This window comes from Mycteria americana, chromosome 1, assembly GCF_035582795.1.
Source record: "Mycteria americana isolate JAX WOST 10 ecotype Jacksonville Zoo and Gardens chromosome 1, USCA_MyAme_1.0, whole genome shotgun sequence".
NCBI lineage: Eukaryota > Metazoa > Chordata > Aves > Ciconiiformes > Ciconiidae > Mycteria > Mycteria americana.
The window spans coordinates 200180449-200191426 of record NC_134365.1 but is presented as its reverse complement, the minus strand read 5'-3'; the positions used below and the strand labels follow the sequence as shown (position 1 = coordinate 200191426).

Below are 10978 nucleotides of genomic sequence, written 5' to 3'. Positions count from 1 at the left end.
AAATGGTTGAGATATCAGCTCAGTGTTGAGCCACAATCAAAAGCAAAACCAGAATATTAGGAATTATTTGGAAGATCACAGAGAGGAAAAAAGCAGTTGTTCTATCACTGTATAATGCCTAGTGCATCCACATCTGAAATTCTGCACGAGTACCGGTTCTCCTATTTCAAAAGAGCAACAAGAATAGTTACAAAAGAATAGCTTCTATATAAAAAGAGATTAATTAGGACTCCTCAGTTATTCCAAAAAATAAAACCCAAAAAACTGACCAGCAAGGCAATGGTGAGCCAAAGGCAGGTTTCTACAAATGTGGCACTTGAGTCAGGCAGCTTTCAAATATAAAGGAAAACCGTAAGGAGACAAGGAAGTCGCAGAAGGCACCCGTATATTTAGATACTGGCAACATCAGGAGCTAGCAGAAGTAATAGGAAGAAAAAAAGTAAAAAATAAGCTAGTTCTGATAATCACATTTAAATCTCCTCTCTTTTTAATACGGCTGAAGAGGCACTCAAGAAAGGTGTTAACAGTGGTTGCAATAATTAGCAGTCCAAATCACATCAGAAGAGATCTTAATCATATCCTTAAACTCATCTAAATCTCGTAAGAGAATTTCTCAGAACTACTTTTAGGAATAAAAAGAAGCACAGTTTTGGAACTTTTGACAGAAGATTTTTTCACTTGCAAAACTGAAGTAGACATACAATAGCTTAACACAGGATTTTATAGTTTCCCTTCAAGGATGTCATGAGCAGATGTTTTAACTGAAGTACCTGGCACCGAAGTGCATTTGTCAAGGCCATCTGTAGGCAGAGAAAGTCAGTAGGACTTCACTTGAAGTATTCTTTCTAGTGCTCAGAATATACACACATAAGAGTATTGCACAGTTCTGCCTTTCTCTAAGGCTTGAGATGATCACTGCTCAAAAAGATGGGCTTTCTAATGTTCAGCTTACTTGCAGAAGCCCCAAGAATGCTTTGCCTTGCATTTTTTTATGTACCATAACAGCCACACACACATTGTGGAAACACAGGTACACAGCTGGGGAAAACAGGAGAAAGAATAAAGTGAAAACTGAGACTGAACATCAAGAATGATAAACCTTCTTACCAATCTACAGGATATGGCTCAACAGTAATTCACACAAAGCCTCAATTATTTAGTTTGCAACTTTATTTCTTTATAAGTTATTGGTATAAAGCTTAATATCTAATTATACAGTAATCTGGGGACTTTAAGGGAAGCTTATTTTGTCCTTTTTAGTGTCTTTTGCCATTTGGTCCTCAGACATGTTTTAAGAGGACTAATATTATATGTGTACCTTAAATTTCTGTACAAAACCACTTCAAGCCTTTGTTTTGTTTTTCCGAGTAGGATGCACAAATCATGCATATTGTAGACACTATAATGGTCAAGGAAATATTTCCCTCTTTAAACTAAGGCAGTTAAAAACCCATGAATATCAATTGAGTAATTTGGAAGAGTAAAAAGGCTTCCTCAGTGCTCATGTATTCTTTGAGCAAATATCATGTTCAGTAAGACACACCCTCTTGGAATTATTATTGATGTGATTGCTGTCTGCATTGAAAAGACAGCGATTGTCAAAGACAGCATTTAATTATGTACATTTTATAATGTCACTAACCCATCCACTTTTGAATATGAACTCATCAGCGTTAAGCATTGTGTAAAACCACATGCAAAAATTGCCATAAAATTTTTTAAATAGAACCAAATTGGCAAGTTTTTGGAAAGGATATTTCAATGTTAAAAAAAATATACTGTCTATTAAAATGAGCACTTCAAGTAACTTAAATATCTTTAGCAAACATGTCCATCAAGAGACTCTCCGTAAAAGAAATTGTTCTTAGAACAAAAAGCTAATGAATGGCTATTTAGACACTAATTTTTCAACACAGTGGTGGGTCTGTGTGAAACAATTTGTAATCTAAATAAAGTGAGTCCATTACACTGTTAAAAAAACATACGTTAAGCAGGACTGATTAACTATTGCATTTCTGTATTTACAAAAGTGCTTAGCATAACAAAATTACCTAAAAAAATATAAACTTTACCGATATCATTTGGTTCTATGTGTACTCCTAGATCTGCACTTGGAGAAAAATAGTATTTACATTGCTAGATTTAGACAAGTTTCCTATTATTTTTAAAGAAATTTAACAAAACTCCCCACCCAAATGGACCCCTATGCAAGTCAATTCATTCTACCTGGCTCATCATAAATAGAGCAGAAGCAAATCCTTGAGTACTGAGCAGTATAACTAACTCTAGCCATTGTCTGTGGCATTAGACCCCAATACAGGCTGCCGACAAATTGGGCAAGTGGAGTTTTCAGAAAGCCAGCGATCAATACAATGAATATGAAACTCATGCATACAAGGTAACTGCCTTAGCTTATTCCCTGTTACATATTCATTAATGCAAACACTACACGTTTTACTTATTTCATTTTCAGTGTGAATATCCCCATAGTTCCGGGTAGAAAGATTGTCAATCTGCTCTTTGGTTAAACCTCTTAAACGATCGTCATCCTCATCTTCATTCAGCAGGAAGAAGTGGGCAAGTCGAAGTATGGGCAGCGTTCCATTTTCCACTAGGTTGTTAGCATCTTGAGGCTGCCTGTTATCTTGGTTTTCATCGTTGCGACCATAGCGTTGAATATCATCACCCTGTCCATTTGTTTCCCTGCTGCCTTCTACTGCATGCCCATTTCTAGATGAAACCTCACTTGGATCACTGCTATTGTTTGCTGAACTTGAGTTATTCTGCTCTGACTGTACATCCGGTAAGTGATGACCACCTCTTTGCACTTCTGAGTTAGATTCAGTTTCCATTAAAGAACTCAGTTCTCCAAAGCCTGTCATAATTTGTCTAAGGATTGATCGAAGAGCCACTGACGAAGGTTCACCCAGCCCAGTTTCTGAAATCCGACGAAGAGGTATCCGTATAGTGCTAACGTAGGTTCGAATACCTGCACGTTCCGATCGTGATATTGTACGCCGAAATCCCCCACTGTCACTTTCAAAGGTAACTGTGTTTTCTGCCATTCCTACTCTGGAACGAGTTCTACTGGCAATACTGTCCCGATCTCTGTTTTCTCCAGGACGAATTCTTCTCACCTGCAGATCTAATGTAATTGTTGGATGCCTTCTAACAGCAGCTGCTGGCCTACTAGATTCCTCCTCTTCCAGAGTTATTCCCAAGGATGGGGCTACACTGGAAAGCTGAGGAGTCTGAGTGTTACTTCTTGCTTGTTCTTCGGCAGGGTGTGAAGAAGGCTGAGCTGTTTGTCTTCTACTTCTGTTAACTTGCTGTGAATTTCTATCCTGCCTCTGCCCATGTTCCTCAGAATGAGCAGTATTGCCTTGCCTTCGCAGTGGAGAGCGGCTTCGACTACTTAAAGTAGACCTCAGCCGCAGAATTTCTAGTCTTTGGTTTGTACTCATCCGAACACTAGTTCTAGCTCTACCTCTCGTGACTCCGGTAGAAGCACCTCTTTCTGGCATTCCTCTTTGTTCACCAGTAGCTGCAGAATTATTACGTGTAGTATTTGTTTGGGAAAGGCCTGTCAACTCCCTCGTTCTACTCCTGAGCCTTCCTGAGACCGGATGAGAGGCTGCTTCAGAGCTTTGTGCCACAGAACTTCTTACAGACCTGGTCCTTGCAGTGCTTGAAGCCTCACTGTTTGCCTCTCTTGCAGTCCTGCTCCTTGTTCGTGGGGTTACTGGACTAACAGCTCTTTGATGTCTTCTTTCTAAATACATTCTGCTACTACCTATACCCACATACTCTTCACCAGCAGTTTCAAAACTGTTATGCTCATGATTTATATTGATTTCAAGACTAAACCGAAACTCCCCACTGTTTGGATTTGTTCGGCTCACGGCTCTCCAGGTTTGGTTCCCACTCTGTCCACTGCGAGTGGCATTTCCTGTGCGACGAAACGTGTTCAGCCATTCAAGCAGAGAGTCACCATTTGAGTTTTCTCCAAGAACATCAGAATCTGAGGGAAACAGAATTGCAAACATTCATAGACCTGCACGCTCAGCATACTACGATGCACTCCAAATCCTCTATGTGTGCTGAGCCCTGACTTCAGAAACATTACAGTAACAGGACAGCTACCTTGCTATGCTAACGTAATTTTGCTGAAAATATGCTGTATGTAAAAACATCAGAAAAAGTCATCAGTTCAACCTAGAATTTTTGTCGCACCAGCAGACACTCAGAGAAATTAATATGCTCAGATGGCCTCTTCTAAATCTGAACGCTTTCTCAGGTAGTTCAAAGTTAGTTGTATTTGTCCAATACCTGTCCCTCACTTAAGCTATCAATTTGAAGGTATCCTAGTCAACTAACTTTGCTAAAGCAAGGAAAAGTATGACAGATTTTGTCTTCTTTTGGAAAACATTTTAAAAAATTGTTTTCTATAAGCAGTGGAATAAATGATGCATGGTTTCAACAGATTTGCTCCTTTTGCGCAAATACACTCTCTTCCTACTATAATATCCAGAACTCCATTCCCAAATCTTCCCCAACTACAAGCTCAAGAACAGATACAATTGCTGTGGTTAGTGCTAAATACATGTATAAAGCAAGCCAACGGTCACGATCACAGCGAAGGTTTTCCCTTGAAGGGATCAGATTAAGCTTTCATGAAACGTGCAAGAACTTTGGTATCTTTGTTACCAAGTTGCCTGTTCCTCTCCTAAATCTGACTACAATTGGCCAAATGATTAAGCCAATATTGCTGGGGAAGTGAAGACAGACAGCGCACACAATACAAGCGTCACTCCTTTAAAACAAATGGAAATGAAACAATAAAAACAACAAAACAGTGAAGAGGTTAACTGTTTCCAAATTAACTTTCTGTTCCAACTTCTCTAATACCTGATAAAACCTTTTAATAATTAGAAGAATGAAAATTATTTTTGTGTTATTAAGTTTACTAGCAAAGGGAAACCAGGAAGAGGAGAAAGTAATGTGTGGCTGACATAAATCAGTTTTCATGAAGCATTTCAAGTTTGTTTTCATATCATTAGGAAATCTCTCTCACTTTTAAAACAATCCACAGAGGCACAATGGCGGGGAAAAAAAAAAAAAATACTTGAAATGGCTGGTACTGAAATCCATCAGCATTTCTCTTAAATACCTGTACAGAACAATTTTTATGCATCATGAATTATGTGTATTTATATGTATGAATGATGAATGTTTACCTCCAACAGTTCTACCTTCACCTTCTCTGTTATCCACATCAGTCTGTGACGCCAGACACTCCTTAGCACCCTCCAAGCGTTGCTGCAACTCTTCTGCTGTTATTTCCCCTGAAATAATTTACATTTTGATAATGCTGTTAGATAAGACATTATTACTGGCTCAACACAGCCATGCAGAAATAACAGTATTTTCTATCTTGAAGGAAAATCTTCAGAAACAAGGTAAAATTAATGAAACCAAAAAGAAAACAGCACTAGTGTGAGACTGTAACGCAGGTACACAGATAACAGAGGAAGCAGGCACTGGGGTGGAGGGAAAAAAGATGCTGAATGTGTGTCAAGAGCATGGCAGCTTCCAGTAACAACTCAGAGGCCCCCAAAATTGCCGCATACCAACAGATATACTTTAGTGTACTAGATACTAATTATTTGGGTTTGGATATTACCTATATACAGAGATGTTGCATTTGAGAGACTTATATTTTTATTCCAGCTTTAGTATCTATTTAAGTTGTTAATTTTTACTGAATATCATAAATTTTGAAGAGAAATGGAAGGTTTTTTTCTTTTCTACAAAGCCACAGACATCAGGCTACTTGAGTCATACAACCACATGTGATGCCAGACAGCAGGAATCTTACTTCACATCTTTTCTACGCAAGGTATCTACATCTTACCAGGAGTGCCAAGCAGGTTGCGGTCCCTCATCAACCTGTAGTCTTCTTCATTGAGTTCATTAATGAACTGGTAGTAGGCCTCCTCCCTACTGAGGCGCTCGAGCTGTCGTTGTCTCTCATCTTCACCATGACTATGCTCTCGTGAAGATGCCTGCTCATTGCCATTCCCTGCACGGTGCCGAGAGCGATCCATAATGATAATGCCAGGCTGTCCTGAACACAACCAGAAGGTTAGACTGCACAGTAATTACAGTAAGAATTTACCTAATTTACAGTAAAAAGCTCCCAGCATTTCAATGAAATTAGTTTATTAATAGCTAAAGATGATTAAGATGAACCAAGCTCCATGTTATTTGCCAAGTCAACAGTGTAAGTTATTATGCAAGTATTTTGCTTCTAGCTTGCTCAAAAATAGCTAGAAGTCTCCTTTGCTCACTGAAAGGACACACCAGGTGGTACAGCAACTTTAAAATAAAAAAGCAATGACTTTTTTTTTTTAGCTAAATAAGGATATTCTAAAAACTTAAAGGAATAGCATAAAATCTATTTCCCTTCTCCCAAGTAAAATACAACAGCAGCATGGAGTATTTTAAAAGCTAAAATGTCACTAAAAACATTGTTCTCTAATTATTGGACTGTAATTACCCAACTTAGACTTCTGACAACCACAGCTACTGCTTTAGAGAAGACTAGCTTCTGCCTGAAACATTTACTGATAAGCAGGTAAGACTACATTAGTGTCTCAGTCGGTACCACCCCTCACATAGCACAAAACCTACAGATACATTTTTGGTGGAACTGACTCTTTTGACATTCTGACATTACTGGTATATTTTCCTTGTGATCTTTAATCCAAGGATTAGCTAAGAAAAGGATACCCACCTCCAGGAATCTGGTATAAAAGAGAAAGGGCTATACTTTATCCACAGTTCTTCAATACTTTCCAAATATTTAACCAGTGGCACCACACTATCAGAAGGCATGAATAACCTTCCAGTATCAGAAAGAGGCACCATCTCTGTTGATTTCTGTGCCATTACCAGCTCTCTCCAGCCCAGGATTGAGTCCTAACCACTTGAGTCTAAGACCACTCCCCAACTTTTCTATTTCCTAAAGAAAACCTGTTCTTCAACATTCAATTTGAAAGAAGAGAAGGCAAAGTGTCATCCTTTCAATGGGGCTTCCCGTTTAGCAAAAGCCATCTGTAACACCTGCTGAGAGAGACACCTGACAGAAGAGATCACTTCTCTAAAGAGATCAGCAGGCCAAAAAAACCAGGCACCACTCTGCTTATGTGTGAAAAGAAAGTTATTGGGGAAACACTTTTTTTTGTCAATTCACCAACGTATCAAACTCACTTCAAGTGTTAATTATGGGGAAAACACAGAGCAGCATTCTCAGCACACTCCGGTCAGTAATTAGTCTTCACAGGAAAGGTGATGAGATAACAAACAGACCAAACCAACTAACTATTAGACATACATTCAATAAAGAGTAAATCTTTATCAATGCTGCCAACAGATACAAAGAATCAGAAAAATGTATTTGCCAACCGCAAAAGCTGGCATACATTTAATATACCTTTCTTATGTTGTTTGTGGGATCCATTCTGATGCATTCTTGGTCTCCTCATTTTCCACCCCATATGCTAATTCTCCCCACCCCACCCCCGCCCCAGTAACTGCACTGCTAAACAGCCCTTCCCAATCTTATCACTCATTTGCCTCCTGTGTCCAATATTGCATTTCAACGTATTTAACACTTCCCTCCCAGCTCTTTAACTCACTTAACTGAAAAGAAATCAAATGTGAACATCTCCCCTTCAAGACATTTTCTATTCCCATAATATTTGTGGGGGTTTAAAATTTACTATTGCCCTCTTGTCTCAGCCTCACAAGCTGTAGGTAATCACTGACTTCCATTTCCCACAAGGGCTACGTTCAAATCGGGTGACTTCTCGTATCACATTTCTAAACACAAATTTCTCAGCCAGCTCTTTGTCTTACTACCCTGGTTTCCTTAAAACAAATGCAATTCCTCCCCCCTCTCAACACGCAGTTAGCACTATTATTACCCTGATTGACACCCATCACTTAAGTATTATCATGAAAATGCCCAATCCATACTGCACTGTGCCTGTGCCTCTGTCTCAGCTGACTTACAACTTGAGACAAATAAAGCAGGGAGGGGAAATAAGACAAATAAAATCCATTTAGTTTCACGTAAGGTTGCTATTTAGATGAAAGCCTTAAAACAACTAACGTATTACTGTTTGCCCGACAATGACCATAGTAAGTTAACCGACTTCCTGGATGTATCACCATATTGCTGTACAGAAAAAATTACATATAAATTCTTAAAATGAAAAGTCCATCACATGTAGTCCCCCTCAATCTAAATTTAAACTGTTGTTCAAAAGAGTGGTTCTTTACTTTTCACTTCTCATCCACAGAAAATCTGGAAATCTCTTCTTCAGATTTTGTGGGTGGTATAAAAAAATTACTGTTTTGTTGACAACTGTATGGCAGGATGATTAGTCACACTCTTTAAATGACTCACTTAGAAACAGTAAGAAGTGTGAAGTGTTTGGTTGTCCCATCTGTTTAACATAACTGCATGGATGACAACTACTATCCATATTTATCAAACGCCATCAAAACTAAGTACTTTGGCACTTAAAATGCTTCAGAGTAGTGAAGGCTGAAGGGTATTAACTGCATCAAAATGAAGTACTTTGGCACGGAAAATATTTCAGAGTACTGAAAAGTTGAAGGGTATTAACTACTAAGATGTAAAAAATTGATATCGAAATCCAGTTATGACTCAGGATTACTCTTCCTTTGCAAAGAAACAGGTGCCACATGCCAACAGTTTATCTACATTTTCTATACTTTTCAACCTTAGTCTAACTCCTTTAGTTCTTAATTCATAGTTACTCTGGCCCATTCGCGAAGATTTACATTCATTTTTATCTAAGCGACATATACCTTATGCTTTTAAGTTTTGGCCTCTTTCCACGAATTACTACCCCCTATTCAATTAGGTATTCATTTTCTGAAAGACTACCACTTGATTGCTAGCAAGACGACTACGGAGTTTAGATGAGGAAGCCTCCCCCAGCGACAGGGCTAGTTAGCATTTCTGTCACACTGCAGCCTCCAGGCGAGATGATCTCACCGAAGGCGGGGGGGGGGGAGGAAAAAATCCCCAAACCCAGAAAACTCCACAGAGCTTGCAGAAGGAGGAGAGAGGGAAGGAAAGACAGACAAAGGAAAAAACAGGCCGCAGGACACCCAAAGCGATCCAAGCCCAGGGCCTGGGGCCGCCCGCCTCGCCCCAGCCCCCAGGCCGGCAGCAGGGCCTGCAGATCCCAGCCCCGCGCCGAGCTCACGCTCTCCGGCCCTTCCCCAAGGAAGGCCACGGGCCAGGCTCTGCGCCCACGGGGCGGGGGAGCCGCGGGGTGCCCCAGCGAGAACGGGGAGCCCCGGGCCCGGCCGCCCCCGCCGCCCCAGACAGCGCCTGTTGCCAGACGCCTGGGGGAGGGGAGGATGAGGGGAGTGACTGACACGGCTCCCATCCAATCACCCGGCCAGCTCGCGGCCACCGACCAATCACAACAGGGCAGGGTAGCCCATGTCCTCCCGCTTCTCTCCTCCCCCGACTCCCCCGGTCGGGCCCCGCCACTAACCGCTACCGGTCGGGTCGACTCCCTCCAGCGCTGCCCGCACCCCCGCCTCCCCTGCCCGCCGGGGAGCGGCATCACCCGCTGCGACAAACCGGGGAAGCGTCCATGCCGCCGCCTGCCCCGGGGGTGTCTGCCGAGAGCGCAGCCGGGGAGACCCGAGAGCCCGTCCCTGCCTGCTGTCCGCGGCGCCGACCGGGGCAGGGCGGCCCGGCTCAGCCCCACTCCGCGCTCCCCTTCCCTCCCGGCGGCAGGAGCAGCCGCCGCCTACGCCGGAACGAAACCGACCCCTGGGTGTGCGAGCGGCGCGCTCCAACCCCTATTGCGGTCCGGGCGGCTGCCGGCAACCGCGAGCGCAGGTTCCGTGCGCGCGAGGGCGGCCCCGCCGGCAAGCACCGCCCCTCCCGCGCATGCGCACAGCGCCGCCGCGGGCGGCTGTTGGGCGGCGTGCCTGCCGCCGCGGGGGGTCAACGGCCGTGGCGCGCGCAGGCCCGCGGGGGCGGTGGGGGGGGCATCGCCGCCGTTCCGGACCGCGGCGTCCGCCCGCTCCCCTCGGCCCTGCCACTGGCCGCGCCTGCGCTTCGGGCCGCGGCCCTCAGCCGCTCCCGGCAGAAGCTGCCCTCCTGCGGACCCCCCCGAGCGGGCCGGAGTCGCTCGCGGCCCTGCGCCGAGAGCTGCGGGCTGCGGCCCGGGCCTCAGAAGCGGCTGTCGGTTAACGAGCGCGAGCACCTTGAGGGAAATGGAAAGCGCCAGCTATCCCCCGGCCCGTCCTCGTTGCCAGCCGCTCCTCGGGCTGCTCCTGCTCAGCGGAGCCCGCCGTCCCCGGCTGGTCCTGCCGCCGTCCCCGGGCAGCCCGCAGCTCGGTGCCGCGCGGGCTCTCCCTTTGTATGTTCTCACTGAAGCTTTGGATTTTTTTGTTTGGCCGAACTGGCCGTTCTCCACAGTCCTTCGCGTGTAAAGGAAGTCGTTTCAGGCAGGGCATTTCATTAGCAAACCCATTGCTGGTCAGAACTCGCACGGTTATCCCCGCCCTGGTGGGTGTGAGCCTTAACTGTAAAGGTAGATAAACTTAGGCAAAGGGGATTTCACAATACATCACTTCTCAACTGTAGGACAACCTCAACATCTTCAGCCTCATAATACCAATGGCCACTATTATATTTTACCAAATCAGCATAAGACTGCACGTTCAGTTACTTGTTTGGTACTTGATAATAAATTACATAAGGAATAAGATTATAATTGGTTTTTTCCCCTGCTCTCTCCTTCTTAGGCCTGCATTTTTAAATGGGATGCTTCTCCCATTTTCCATGACTGCCTCTCCTTCCCTCCTTTCCATTTACCTTTCCTTCCGCAGGAATCTCCCTTCACTTTCTCCACTT

At 43.5% G+C, this 10978-nt stretch overlaps 1 protein-coding gene across 8 annotated transcripts; it reads right to left on the bottom strand.

Moving 5' to 3' along the window:
- Positions 1 to 464: 464 nt before the first annotated feature.
- On the bottom strand, positions 465 to 10522 carry RNF6 (ring finger protein 6). 8 transcript variants are annotated; one of them, XM_075490856.1, is made up of 4 exons: positions 10326 to 10522; positions 5915 to 6127; positions 5238 to 5345; positions 465 to 4021 (listed from the first exon to the last, which is right to left on the bottom strand). In XM_075490856.1, the coding sequence occupies exons 2-4, from the start codon at positions 6105 to 6107 to the stop codon at positions 2286 to 2288; spliced, it is 2037 nt and encodes a 678-aa protein (XP_075346971.1). In that variant the 5' UTR covers positions 6108 to 6127; positions 10326 to 10522; the 3' UTR covers positions 465 to 2285. The 8 variants fall into 8 exon arrangements, with proteins under 8 accessions (XP_075346971.1, XP_075346974.1, XP_075346978.1 ...); XM_075490859.1 differs by lacking the exon at positions 10326 to 10522 and adding an exon at positions 9885 to 10007; XM_075490863.1 differs by lacking the exon at positions 10326 to 10522 and adding an exon at positions 9885 to 9987 and having other exon boundaries at positions 5915 to 6122.
- Between the last annotated feature and the right edge of the window lie 456 nt (positions 10523 to 10978).